At 50.1% G+C, this 14,047-nt stretch overlaps 1 protein-coding gene across 2 annotated transcripts in view; it reads left to right on the top strand.

Annotated features, from left to right (window-relative positions):
• LOC123764549 (beta-1,3-glucan-binding protein) overlaps positions 1-5,600 on the top strand; it is a 38,640-nt gene extending 33,040 nt beyond the window's left edge. Inside the window, exons 9-13 of one of the 2 annotated variants that reach the window (XM_069314600.1) lie at positions 804-875; positions 2,621-2,750; positions 3,120-3,245; positions 5,130-5,279; positions 5,484-5,600. In XM_069314600.1, the coding sequence (XP_069170701.1) occupies positions 804-875; positions 2,621-2,750; positions 3,120-3,245; positions 5,130-5,240 (439 nt within the window). In that variant the 3' untranslated portion in view covers positions 5,241-5,279; positions 5,484-5,600. Of the gene's footprint in view, positions 1-803; positions 876-2,620; positions 2,751-3,119; positions 3,246-5,129; positions 5,280-5,437 lie in introns of both variants that reach the window. The other variant, XM_069314601.1, reaches the window with a different exon arrangement.
• Positions 5,601-14,047: the final 8,447 nt, after the last annotated feature.

The raw sequence follows: 14,047 nt of genomic DNA, 5'->3' as shown, positions 1-14,047 counted from the left end.
AAGTAGCTCACTCTGACTAGTAAGTAGCCCACTCTGACTAGTAAGTAGCCCACACTGACTAGTAAGTAGCCCACTCTGACTAGTAAGTAGCCCACACTGACTAGTAAGTAGCCCACTCTGACTAGTAAGTAGCCCACACTGACTAGTAAGTAGCCCACTCTGACTAATAAGTAGCCCACCCTGACTAGTAAGTAGCCCACTCTGACTAGTAAGTAGCCCACACTGACTAGTAAGTAGCCCACTCTGACTAGTAAGTAGCCCACTCTGACTAGTAAGTAGCCCACTCTGACTAGTAAGTAGCCCACACTGACTAGTAAGTAGCCCACTCTGACTAGTAAGTAGCCCACTTTGGCTAGTAAGTAGCCCACTCTGACTAGTAAGTAGCCCACTCTGACTAGTAAGTCCTCCACTTACTACACCATATAGGACATATAATGCATGGCGGCCCATGTGGACATGCTATTCATCAATAAAAACTCAGTCACTCTTACTGACTCTCACTGACTCATTGACCAAGCACTTGGGCTGGACGGTAGAGCGAGCGTGCCGCTCCATACAGGTCGGAGTTCAATCCTCGACCGTCCACAAGAGGTTGGGCACCATTCCTTTCTCCCGACCCATCCCATAACCTTATCCTGACCTCTTCCAAGTGCTATATAGTCGTAATGGCTTGGCGCTTTCCCCTGATAATTCACTCACTCACTCACTCACTCACTCACTCACTCACTCACTCACTCACTCACTCACTCACTCACTCACTCACTCACACGTGCGAGCATTAAAACCATCATGTGTGTTCCCAGTTCGGCCAATGATGGATCCTACGCCAACAGCTTCCACACCTGGAGGATGGACTGGACTAAGGACAACATACAGTGAGTCCCCGAGCTCTGTGTTCATTACTGTGGTAGATCACCACTGTGGCTGAGTGGTGGGAGTCTGTGTCACACACACTCCTCGCAGGGGCTCTTCTACACCAGGTGTGGTGACTCTCTGCGTGCGTGTACAGCTGTGTTGTACACCAGGTGTGGTGACTCTCTGTTAATGTGTACAGCTGTGTTGTACACCAGGTGTGGTGACTCTCTGCGTGCGTGTACAGCTGTGTTGTACACCAGGTGTGGTGACTCTCTGTTAATGTGTACAGCTGTTTGAGCAGCAAGAGTGATGTGTGCAGGTGTAAACAAGGCCATAATGGTGGGGTGTGCAGGTGTAAACAAGGCCATGATGGTGGTGTGTGCAGGTGTAAACAAGGCCATAATGGTGGTGTGTGCAGGTGTAAACAAGGCCATAATGGGGGTGTGTGCAGGTGTAAACAAGGCCATAATGGTGGTGTATGTAGGTGTAAACAAGGCCATAATGGGGGTGTGTGCAGGTGTAAACAAGGCCATAATGGGGGTGTGTGCAGGTGTAAACAGGGCCATGATGGTGGTGTGTGCAGGTGTAAACAAGGCCATAATGGGGGTGTGTGTAGGTGTAAACAAGGCCATAATGGTGGGGTGTGCAGGTGTAAACAAGGTCATAATGGGGGTGTGCAGGTGTAAACAAGTCCATAATGGCGGGGGTGTGCAGGTGTAAACAAGGCCATAATGGGGGGGTATGCAGGTGTAAACAAGGCCATAATGGAGGGGGGTGTGCAGGTGTAAACAAGGCCATGGTGGTGGTGTGTGCAGGTGTAAACAAGGCCATAATGGGGGTGTACAGGTGTAAACAAGGCCATAATGGTGGTGTATGTAGGTGTAAACAAAGTCATAATGGTGGTGTATGTAGGTGTAAACAAGGCCATGATGGTGGTGTGTGCAGGTGTAAACAAGGCCATAATGGGGGTGTGTGCAGGTGTAAACAAAGTCATAATGGTGGTGTGTGTAGGTGTAAACAAGGCCATGATGGTGGGTGTGCAGGTGTAAACAAGGCCATAATGGGGGTGTGCAGGTGTAAACAAGTCCATAATGGCGGGGGTGTGCAGGTGTAAACAAGGCCATAATGGGGGGGTATGCAGGTGTAAACAAGGCCATAATGGTGGGGTGTGCAGGTGTAAACAAGGCCATAATGGCGGGGGTGTGCAGGTGTAAATAAGGCCATGATGGTGGTGTGTGCAGGTGTAAACAAGGCCATAATGGCGGGGGGGGGTGCAGGTGTAAACAAGGCCATAATGGGGCTGTGCAGGTGTAAACAAGTCCATAATGGCGGGGGGGTGTGCAGGTGTAAACAAGGCCATAATGGGGGTGTGCAGGTGTAAACAAAGCCATAATGGTGGTGTGTGCAGGTGTAAACAAAGCCATAATGGTGGTGTGTGCAGGTGTAAACAAGGCCATAATGGTGGTGTGTGTGCAGGTGTAAACAAGGCCATAATGGGGGGGTGTGCAGGTGTAAACAAGGCCATAATGGGGGTGTGCAGGTGTAAACAGGGCCATAATGGGGGTGTGCAGGTGTAAACAGGGCCATAATGGGGGGGTGTGCAGGTGTAAACAGGGCCATAATGGGGGTGTGCAGGTGTAAACAGGGCCATAATGGTGGTGTGTGCAGGTGTAAACAAGGCCATAATGGGGGGTGCAGGTGTAAACAAGGCCATAATGGGGGGTGTGCAGGTGTAAACAGGGCCATAATGGGGGTGTGCCTGCAGGGTGTTCGTGGACGACCAGCTCCAGATAACCGTGGACCCGGGCACCAACTTCTGGGAGTTCGGAGGCTTCGACAACTCCCTGGACAACCCCTGGAAGGCTGGCAGCAAGATGGCTCCCTTCGACCAGAAGGTTGGTCTCGTCCACGACTTTATTTTGTTTTAGCTCGGGTTTTATTGACTTTATTCACTGGGCAAGGGCGAGCTTTATTTATTTATCAAGCTGATCGATGCAGTCGGTTCAAAGTAGAATGTTCTCAGGTTCGATCCCCACGCAGGACGAAGCTGGGAACCTATGTTTGGGCATCTTTGCCTCTACACGATAAGTAAAGTTCACCTATAAGTTAATAGGTTAGATGGACCTTGGAAAGCATTACAGTCTTCCTGTCAGACGATACTGCAACCCGAGTTTAACAAAACAAAATACTTTGCTTATATTGAAATAATATTTTAACCTGTGTAACTGATGCGTTGTAATGTGTGCTTGTGTGTGCTTGGACAGTTCTACGTGGTGCTGAACGTTGCTGTGGGAGGCGTGAACGGCTACTTCCCGGACGGCGTCCCCAGCAACCCGGCCAAGCCTTGGAGCAACACCTCGCCCCAGGCCTTCCTCGACTTCTGGAACGCTGTCAGTTCCAGGCAATGTTCTCATGCCGGCAAACCCTTGCATGAGGCTACAGTTTCTTTTAAGATTACTTGTAATGATCGAGGATAGACTATGCAATTTTTTGTATTCAATGAAACATGTATTACAAGAGAGATCTGAGAAAGTAGGACAAGCTCCCGGTATGAAATAGAAAATCAGAGATTAGCTTAGTCGTGTTTCAGAGTTCGGGGATTAGGCTTAGTGTCCCGATACACAGCTTAGTGCACTTGTTTACCCGGGAAATTGCTGCTGGCTATTTACATGGCTGTTGTTGGCTATTTACATGGCTGTTGTTGGCTATTTACATGGCTGTTGTTGGCTATTTACATGGCTGTTGTTGGCTATTTACATGGCTGTTGTTGGCTATTTACATGGCGGATTACATTAAGTAACACTTTTCCTCATGTAACGTTCTTCCACAAAGTGTGACAACCACTCACTGCCAGTAGAGCTTTATAATAAGAACCATAGTGAAGTATACGTTAGTTTTAGGGAGTGTAGCTGGTGAGTCTGTGAGGTGTACTGCTAGTTATCTCCCTGCTGCTGGGTACTGTTAGTTATCTCCCTGCTGCTGGGTCCTGTTAGTTATCTCCCTGCTGCTGGGTACTGCTAGTTATCTCCCTGCTGCTGGGTACTGCTAGTTATCTCCCTGCTGCTGGGTACTGTTAGTTATCTCCCTGCTGCTGGGTCCTGTTAGTTATCTCCCTGCTGCTGGGTACTGCTAGTTATCTCCCTGCTGCTGGGTACTGCTAGTTATCTCCCTGCTGCTGGGTACTGCTAGTTATCTCCCTGCTGCTGGGTACTGCTAGTTATCTCCCTGCTGCTGGGTACTGCTAGTTATCTCCCTGCTGCTGGGTACTGTTAGTTATCTCCCTGCTGCTGGGTCCTGTTAGTTATCTCCCTGCTGCTGGGTACTGCTAGTTATCTCCCTGCTGCTGGGTACTGCTAGTTATCTCCCTGCTGCTGGGTACTGCTAGTTATCTCCCTGCTGCTGGGTACTACTAGTTATCTCCCTGCTGCTGGGTACTGTTAGTTATCTTCCTGCTGCTGGGTACTGCTAGTTATCTCCCTGCTGCTGGGTACTGCTAGTTATCTCCCTGCTGCTGGGTACTGTTAGTTATCTCCCTGCAGCTGGGTACTGCTAGTTATCTCCCTGCTGCTGGGTACTGTTAGTTATCTCCCTGCAGCTGGGTACTGCTAGTTATCTCCCTGCTGCTGGGTACTGTTAGTTATCTCCCTGCAGCTGGGTACTGTTAGTTATCTCCCTGCTGCTGGGTACTGCTAGTTATCTCCCTGCTGCTGGGTCCTGTTTGTTATCTCCCTGCTGCTGGGTACTGCTAGTTATCTCCCTGCTGCTGGGTACTGTTAGTTATCTCCCTGCTGCTGGGTACTGCTAGTTATCTCCCTGCTGCTGGGTACTGTTAGTTATCTCCCTGCTGCTGGGTCCTGTTAGTTATCTCCCTGCTGCTGGGTACTGCTAGTTATCTCCCTGCTGCTGGGTACTGCTAGTTATCTCCCTGCTGCTGGGTACTGTTAGTTATCTCCCTGCAGCTGGGTACTGCTAGTTATCTCCCTGCTGCTGGGTACTGCTAGTTATCTCCCTGCTGCTGGGTACTGTTAGTTATCTCCCTGCTGCTGGGTACTGCTAGTTATCTCCCTGCTGCTGGGTACTGTTAGTTATCTCCCTGCAGCTGGGTACTGCTAGTTATCTCCCTGCTGCTGGGTACTGTTAGTTATCTCCCTGCTGCTGGGTACTGCTAGTTATCTCCCTGCTGCTGGGTACTGCTAGTTATCTCCCAGCAGCTGCATACTGCTAGCACTCTTCACCTTGCTACCGTACTAAGAGGTGTGTATCTCCCTGCACAGCGGGACTCTTGGCTGCCCAGCTGGGAGAATGGTGAGGGCCGTGTGAGTGAGAACGCCGCCCTGCAGGTCGACTACGTGAAGGTGTGGAAGATGGAGAGTGTGGAGCAGTAGGTCCACGCCCCCACCGTCCTGCCTCTTCCTCTGCTGATGGTACGAGACCTACTCGCCTATATATATATATGAAGGTTTATACATTGGTGTATAAAATGGGCTACTAACTCCTGTATATCTATATATAATATTTAAGGCAGATGTGTACAGTATTTGCAAGATTGTGTTGTGCCTCATATGGTACACTATACACACAGCCGGCGAACAGTGTATAACCCTGCCTGTTTGTGTGTGTATGAGCAGGATTGCAGCGCCTAACACCCGGGAGTGTTGTATCACATCACGGCAACGACCGAGGCAGAGACACGTCGGCGGTGAACCAACACTGTAGTGGGAAATAAAGTCTTGGCACAAACACAAGTTACTGTTCATTTATCCTCATAATTGTTGCTCACCAAGAGACAGTGACAAATAGAAATGGTAGAGAGAGAGAGACAGAATGACAGAGTCACAGGAAGAGACAGAGAGAGAGACAGACAGACACAGGCATGGAAAAAGGTAAGAATATGAATGATAGTACAAAAGGAGGAGCTGTGTCTTCAAGATGCAGCAATGAAATCATAATAGTTCATCAGCAAGCTCATATCTTAATGGAAAACTTCATATGGGAATGATCACATTAATATATGTAACCACAGACCATAGACAATGGCATTTACTTATGAAAGTCCAAAATAAATTGGAACACTCAAACGTCAACAGAAAAAATAATATTTTCTATTGGAGCCGTCCACAGCCAACACCAAGTCAGCATTGAGAGTAATATCTAGTATTTTGTTCAATTGTTCATGTAGTATTTAGTACTACTTACGTACGGTCAATTTTTGAAACGGGTTCTCATTTTCTTATCATTTACCTTATGTTTTTTCCCTGACGTTTATTAAGGCGTGACATTAAGTTCAAAAAACAAAACAGTTCACAACCAAAAATATGTTTATTTACTCCGGCCAAAACATAACTAAAAAATATTATTATACGTCCTATTTGTAGGACATGTAATATTTAGCAATAAGCTTCCTCGCCATGCAGTAACATTACTCATTGTGTCGTAGCCTCGCTCACTGTGTCGTAGCCTCACTCACTGTGTCGTAGCCTCGCTCACTGTGTCGTAGCCTCGCTCACTGTGTCGTAGCCTCGCTCACCGTATAGTAGCCTCACTCATTGTGTCGTAGCCTCGCTCACTGTGTCGTAGCCTCGCTCACTGTGTAGTAGCCTCGCTCACCGTATAGTAGCCTCACTCATTGTGTCGTAGCCTCGCTCACTGTGTCGTAGCCTCGCTCACTGTGTAGTAGCCTCGCTCACCGTGTAGTAGCCTCACTCACTGTGTCGTAGCCTCGCTCACTGTGTCGTAGCCTCGCTCACTGTGTAGTAGCCTCACTCACCGTATAGTAGCCTCACTCACTGTGTCGTAGCCTCGCTCACCGTATAGTAGCCTCGTTCACCGTATAGTAGCCTCACTCATTGTGTCGTAGCCTCGATCACTGTGTCGTAGCCTCGCTCACTGTGTAGTAGCCTCGCTCACCGTGTAGTAGCCTCACTCACTGTGTCGTAGCCTCGCTCACTGTGTAGTAGCCTCACTCATTGTGTCGTAGCCTCGCTCACTGTGTCGTAGCCTCGCTCACTCTGTAGTAGCCTCACTCATTGTGTCGTAGCCTCGCTCACTGTGTCGTAGCCTCGCTCACTGTGTAGTAGCCTCGCTCACCGTGTAGTAGCCTCACTCACTGTGTCGTAGCCTCGCTCACTGTGTCGTAGCCTCACTCACTGTGTCGTAGCCTCGCTCACTGTGTAGTAGCCTCGCTCACCGCATAGTAGCCTCACTCACTGTGTCGTAGCCTCGCTCACTGTGTAGTAGCCTCGCTCACTGTGTAGTAGCCTCGCTCACCGCATAGTAGCCTCACTCACTGTGTCGTAGCCTCGCTCACTGTGTCGTAGCCTCGCTCACTGTGTAGTAGCCTCGCTCACTGTGTAGTAGCCTCGCTCACTGTGTCGTAGCCTCACTCACTGTGTCGTAGCCTCGCTCACTGTGTCGTAGCCTCGCTCACCGTATAGTAGCCTCACTCACTGTGTCGTAGCCTCGCTCACTGTGTCGTAGCCTCGCTCACCGTATAGTAGCCTCACTCACTGTGTCGTAGCCTCGCTCACTGTGTAGTAGCCTCGCTCACTGTGTCGTAGCCTCGCTCACTGTGTAGTAGCCTCACTCACCGTATAGTAGCCTCACTCACTGTGTCGTAGCCTCGCTCACTGTGTCGTAGCCTCGCTCACCGTATAGTAGCCTCACTCACTGTGTCGTAGCCTCGCTCACTGTGTAGTAGCCTCGCTCACTGTGTCGTAGCCTCGCTCACTGTGTAGTAGCCTCACTCACCGTATAGTAGCCTCACTCACTGTGTCGTAGCCTCGCTCACTGTGTAGTAGCCTCGCTCACTATATAGTAGCCTCACTCACTGTGTCGTAGCCTCGCTCACTGTGTCGTAGCCTCGCTCACCGTATAGTAGCCTCACTCACTGTGTCATAGCCTCGCTCACCGTATAGTAGCCTCACTCACTGTGTCGTAGCCTCGCTCACTGTGTAGTAGCCTCACTCACCGTATAGTAGCCTCACTGTGTCATAGCCTCGCTCACTGTGTAGTAGCCTCGCTCACCGTATAGTAGCCTCACTCACTGTGTCATAGCCTCGCTCACCGTATAGTAGCCTCACTCACTGTGTCGTAGCCTCGCTCACCGTATAGTAGCCTCACTCACTGTGTCGTAGCCTCGCTCACCGTATAGTAGCCTCACTCACTGTGTCATAGTCTCGCTCACTGTGTAGTAGCCTCACTCACTGTGTCGTAGCCTAGCTCACTGTGTAGTAGCCTCACTCACCGTATAGTAGCCTCACTCATTGTGTAGTAGCCTCGCTCACTGTGTCGTAACCTCGTTCACCGTATAGTAGCCTCACTCACTGTGTAGTAGCCTCGCTCACCGTATAGTAGCCTCACTCATTGTGTAGTAGCCTCGCTCACTGTGTCGTAGCCTCGCTCACCGTATAGTAGCCTCACTCACTGTGTAGTAGCCTCGCTCACCGTATAGTAGCCTCACTCATTGTGTAGTAGCCTCGCTCACCGTGTAGTAGCCTCGCTCACTGTGTCGTAGCCTCGCTCACTGTGTCGTAACCTCGCTCACCGTATAGTAGCCTCACTCACTGTGTAGTAGCCTCGCTCACCGTGTAGTAGCCTCGCTCACTGTGTCGTAGCCTCGCTCACTGTGTAGTAACCTCGCTCACTGTGTCGTAGCCTCGCTCACCGTATAGTAGCCTCACTCACTGTGTAGTAGCCTCGCTCACCGTATAGTAGCCTCACTCACTGTGTAGTAGCCTCGCTCACCGTATAGTAGCCTCACTCACTGTGTAGTAGCCTCGCTCACCGTATAGTAGCCTCACTCACTGTGTCGTAGCCTCGCTCACCGTGTAGTAGCCTCACTCACTGTGTAGTAGCCTCGCTCACTGTGTAGTAGCCCCGCTCACTGTGTCGTAGCCTCGCTCACCGTATAGTAGCCTCACTCACTGTGTCGTAGCCTCGCTCACTGTGTAGTAACCTCGCTCACTGTGTAGTAGCCTCACTCACTATGTCGTAGCCTCGCTCACTGTGTAGTAGCCTCACTCACTGTGTCGTCGCCTCGCTCACTGTGTCGTAGCCTCGCTCACCGTATAGTAGCCTCGCTCACTGTGTAGTAGCCTCACTCACTGTGTCGTAGCCTCGCTCACCGTATAGTAGCCTCACTCACTGTGTCGTAGCCTCGCTCACCGTATAGTAGCCTCACTCACTGTGTAGTAGCCTCGCTCACCGTATAGTAGCCTCACTCACTGTATCGTAGCCTCGCTCACTGTGTAGTAGCCCCGCTCATTGTGTAGAAGCCTTGCTCACTGTGTAGCAGCTTCGCTCACAGTATAGTAGATTCGCTCACTGTGTAGCAACCTCGCTCACTGTGTAGTAGCCTCGCTCACTATGTAGTAGCCTAGCTCACAGTGTAGTAGCCTCTTTCACTGTGTAATAACCTCGCTTACTGTGTAGTAGCCTCACTCACTGTGTAGCAGACTCACTCAGTGTGTAGTAGCCTAGCTCATTGTAGAACCCTCGCTCAATTTGTAGTATCCCCACTCAATGTGAAGCAGCCTCACTCACTGTGTAGTAGTCTCTATCACTATGCAGTAGTCTCATTCACTGTGTAGTTGCCACACTCACTGTGTAGTAGCCTCGTCCACTGTTTAGTAGCCTTGCTCACTATAGTACCCTTGCTCACTGCAGTACCCTCGTTCAATGTGTAGTAGCCCCACTCACTGTGGAGTAGCACCACTCACTGTATAGTAGCTCTGCTCACTGAGTAGTAGCATCACTCACTGTGTACAAGACTTACTCACTGTGTAGTAGCTTCACTCACTGTGTAGTAGCCTCGCTCTCTGTGTATTAGCCTCACTCCCTGTATAGTAATCTTGCTCCCTGTGCAGTAATCTTGCTCAAGGTGTAGTAGGCTCACTCACTGAAAAGAAGCCTCATTCCCTCACTGTGTAGTAGGCTCACTCTGTAGTAGCCATGCTCACTGAGTAGTAGCCTCACTCACTCTGTAGCAGCCTCACTCTCTTTGTAGTAGCCTCACTCACTGTGTAAAAGCCTCACTCACTGTGCAGCAGCCTCGCTCACTGAAGTACCCTCACTCAATGTGTAGTAGTCTCGCTCACTGTGTAGCAGCCTCGCTCAATGTGCAATAGCCTCGAACAATGTAGTAGCCTCTCTTACTGAGATGTAGCCTCGCTCACTGTGCAGTAGCCACACTCACTGTGTAGTAGCCCTACTCATTGTGTACTAGCTCCACTCACTGTGTAGTAGCCTTACTTACTGTGCAGTTGCCTCTCTCACTGAGTAGTAGCATCTTTCGCTGATTAGTAGCCTCGCTCACTGTATAGTAGCCTCGCTCACTGTGTAGCAGTCTCGCTCACTGTGCAGAAGCTTCGCTCACTGTGTAGCAGTCTCGCTCACAGAGTAGTAGATTCGCTCACTGTGTAGTAGTCTTGCTCACTGAGTAGTAGCCTCATTCACTGTGTAGTACCCTCGCTCAATATGAAGTAGCCTCACTAAGTGTGTAGCAGTCTCGCTCACTGTGCAGAAGCTTCGCTCACAATGTAGTACCCTCACTCACTGTGCAGAAGCCTCGCTCACTGTGTAGTAGCCTTGCTCACTGAGTAGTAGCCTCGCTCACTGTGTAGCAGCCTCGCTCACTGAGTATTAGCCTCGCTCACTTTGTAGTAACCTCGGTAACAGTGTATATAGTAGCCTCGCTCACTGTGTAGCAGCCTCGCTCATTATGTAGTAGCCTCGGTAACAGTGTACTAGCCTCACTCACTGTGTAGCAGCCTCACTCACTGTGTATTAGCCTCACTCACTGAGTCATAGCCTTGCTCACTGTGAAGAAGCCTTGCTAGCAGTGTTTTAGCCTCGCTCACTGTTTAGTAGCCTTGCTCACTGCGTAGTAGCCTCGCTCTCTGTGTAGAAGCCTCGTTCACTGTGGAGTAGCCTCGCTCACTGTACAGTAGCTTCGCTCACTGTAAAGTAGCCTTGCTCACGGTGTAGTAGCCCCACTCACTGTGCAGCAGCCTCACTTACTGAGTCGTATCCTCGCTTTCTGTGTAGTAGCATCACTCACCGTGTAGTAGCCTCACTCACTGTGTATGAGCCCCGCTCACTGTGTAGTAGCCTCGCTCACTGTGTAGTAGCCTCGCTCACTGTGTAATAGCCTCGCTCACTGTGTAGTAGTCTCGCACACTGTGTAGTAGCCTCGCTCACTGTGTAGTAGCCTCACTCACTATATAGCAGCCTCACTTACTGGGTAGTAGCCACGCTGACTGTGTATTAGTCTTTCTCTCTGTGTAATAGCCATGCTCACAGTAACGTAGCCTCACTTACTGTTTAGTACCCCTCATTCACTGTGTAGTAGCCTCACTTACTGTGTAGTAGCATCGATCAATGCGTAGCAGCCTCATTTACTGTGTAGCAGCCTCGCTCACAGTGTAGTAGCCTCGCTCACTGTGTAGTAGCCTCACTCACTGTGCTGTAGCCTCGCTCACTGTGTTGTAGCCCCACTCACTATGTAGCAGCCTTGATCCCTGTGCAGTAGCCTCGCTCAATCTAGTAGCCACTCTCCCTGTGTTGTAGCTTCATTCACTGAGTAGCAGCCTCACTCACTGTGTAGTAGCCTCATTCACTGTGAAGTACCCTCGCTCACTGTGTATTAGCCTCCTTCAATGTGTAGCACCCTAACTCAATGTAGCAGCCTTGCTAACAGTGTAGTAGCCTTGCTCACTGTGTAGTAGTTTCACTCACTATGAAGTAGCCTCACTCACTGTGTAGTAGCCTCACTCACTGTGCAGCAGCTTCGCTAACAGTGAAGTAGCCTCACTGTGAAGTTCCCTCGCTCACTGTGTAGTGGTTTTGCTCACTTTGTAGTAGCCTCGCTCACTGTGTAGCAGCCTCACTCACTGTGTAGTAGCTTCATTCACTGTGTAGTAGCCTCACTCACTGTGTTGTAGCCCCACTCACTGTGTAGCAGCCTTGCTCACTGTGTAGTAGCCTCGCTCATTGTGTATTAGCCTCGATCACTGTGTAGTAACCTCACTTACTGTGTAGCAACCTCGCTCACTGTGTAGTAGCCTTGCTCACTGTGTATTAGCCTTGCTCACTGTCTACTAGCCTTGCTCTATTTGTATTAGCCTGGCTCACTGTGTAGCAGCCTCTCTCACAGTGTAGTAGCCTCGCTCACTGTTTAATAGCCTCACTCACTGTGTAGTAGCCTCACTCACTGAGTAGTAGCTTCACTCACTGTGTAGTGGCCTCGCTCCCTGTGTAATTGTCTCGCTTACTGTGTAGTAGCCTCTCTCCCAGTGTAGTAGTCTCACTTACTGTTTAGTAGACTCACTCACTCACTGTGTAGTAGCCTCACTCATTGTGTAGTAACCTCATTTACTGCGTAGAAGCCTCGCTCACTGTGTAGTACCCTCGCTCAATGTGAAGCAGCCTCAATCACTGTTTAGCAGCCTCGCTCTCATTGTAGATCGAAGCCTCCCCCACTGTGTAGTAGCCTCACTCACTGTGTAGTAGCCTCACTCACTGTGTAGTAGACCCACTCATTGAGTAACAGCCTTACTCACTGTGTAGTAGCTTCATTCAAAGAGTAGTAGCCTCACTCACTGTGCAGTTGACCCACTCATTGTGTAAAAGCCTTGCTCACTATGAAGTAGCCTCTCTCACTGTGTAATAGCCCCGCTCGTTGCATAGCAACCTCGCTCACAGTTCAGTACCCTTGCTCAATGTGAAGTAGCCTCACTCACTGTGTAGTAGCATCGCTCAATGTGTATCAGCCTCGCTAGCAGTGTTTTAGCCTCGCTCACTGTTTAGTAGCCTTGCTCACTGCGTAGTAGCCTTGCTCTCTGTGTAGAAGCCTCGCTCACTGTGGAGTTTCCTCGCTCAATGTACAGTAGCTTCGCTCAGTGTGTTGTAGCCTAGCGCATTGTGTATTAGCCTCGTTCACTGTACAGTAGACTCGCTCACTGTAAAGTAGCCTTGCTCACCATGTAGTAGTCTAGCTCAAGGTGTAGTAGCCCCACTCACTGTGTAGCAGCCTCACTTACTGAGTCGTATCCTCGCTTTCTGTGTAGTAGCCTCACGCACTGAGTATTAGCCTCACTCCCTGTGCAGCAGCCTAGCCTCACTCCCTGTGCAGCAGCCTCACTCACTGTCTAGTAGCCTCACTGTGTACCAGCCTCACTCACTGTGTAGTAGCCTCATTCACTGTGTAGTTGCCTCGCTTACTGCATTGTAGCCTCGCTCACTGTGTAGTAGCCCCACTCACTGTGCAGTAGCCTCGCTGACTGTGTAATAGCCTCGCTCACTGTGTAGTAGCCTCGCTCACTGTGTATTAGCCTCGCTCACTGTGTAGTAACCTCGCTCACTGTGTAGTAGCCTCGCTGACTGTGTATTAGTCTTTCTCTCTGTGTAGTAGCCATGCTCACAGTAACGTAGCCTCACTCACTATTTAGTACCCTCATTCACTGTGTAGTAACCTCGCTCACTGTGTAGTAGCCTCACTCACTGTGTAGTAGCCTCACTCACTGTGTAGTAGTCTCACTCACTGTGTAGTAGCCTCGCTCACTGTGTAGTAGCCTCACTCACTGGGTAGTAACCTCGCTCACTGTGTAGCAGCCTCACTCACAGTGTAGTAGCCTCCTCACTGTGTAGCAGCCTCACTCACTGTGTAGTAACCTCGCTCACTGTGTAGTAGTCTCACTCACTGTGTAGTAGCCTCACTCACTGTGTAGTAGCCTCATTCACAGTGTAGTAGCCTCGCTCACTGTGTAGCAGCCTCACTCACAGTGTAGTAGCCTCCTCACTGTGTAGCAGCCTCACTCACTGTGTAGTAACCTCGCTCACTGTGTAGTAGCCTAGCTCGCGTTTAGCAGCCTCACTCACTGAGTAGTAGCCTCACTCACTGTGTAGTAGCCTCGCTCACTGTGTAGCAGCCTCACTCACAGTGTAGTAGCCACGCTCACTGTGTAGCAGCCTCACTCACAGTGTAGTAGCCTCGCTCACTGTGTAGCAGCCTCACTCACTGAGTAGTAGCCTCACTCACAGTGTAGTAGCCACGCTCACTGTGTATTAGTCTCACTCACTGTGTAGTAGCCACGCTCACTGTGTAGCAGCCTCACTCACTGAGTAGTAGCCTCACTCACAGTGTAGTAGCCTCGCTCACTGTGTAGCAGCCTCACTCACAGTGTAGTAGCCACGC

Source organism: Procambarus clarkii, chromosome 79 (assembly GCF_040958095.1).
Source record: "Procambarus clarkii isolate CNS0578487 chromosome 79, FALCON_Pclarkii_2.0, whole genome shotgun sequence".
NCBI classification, from domain to species: Eukaryota; Metazoa; Arthropoda; class Malacostraca; order Decapoda; family Cambaridae; genus Procambarus; species Procambarus clarkii.
The sequence above is the reverse complement of the archived record's forward strand: the minus strand, read 5'-3'. Positions and strand labels throughout refer to the sequence as shown.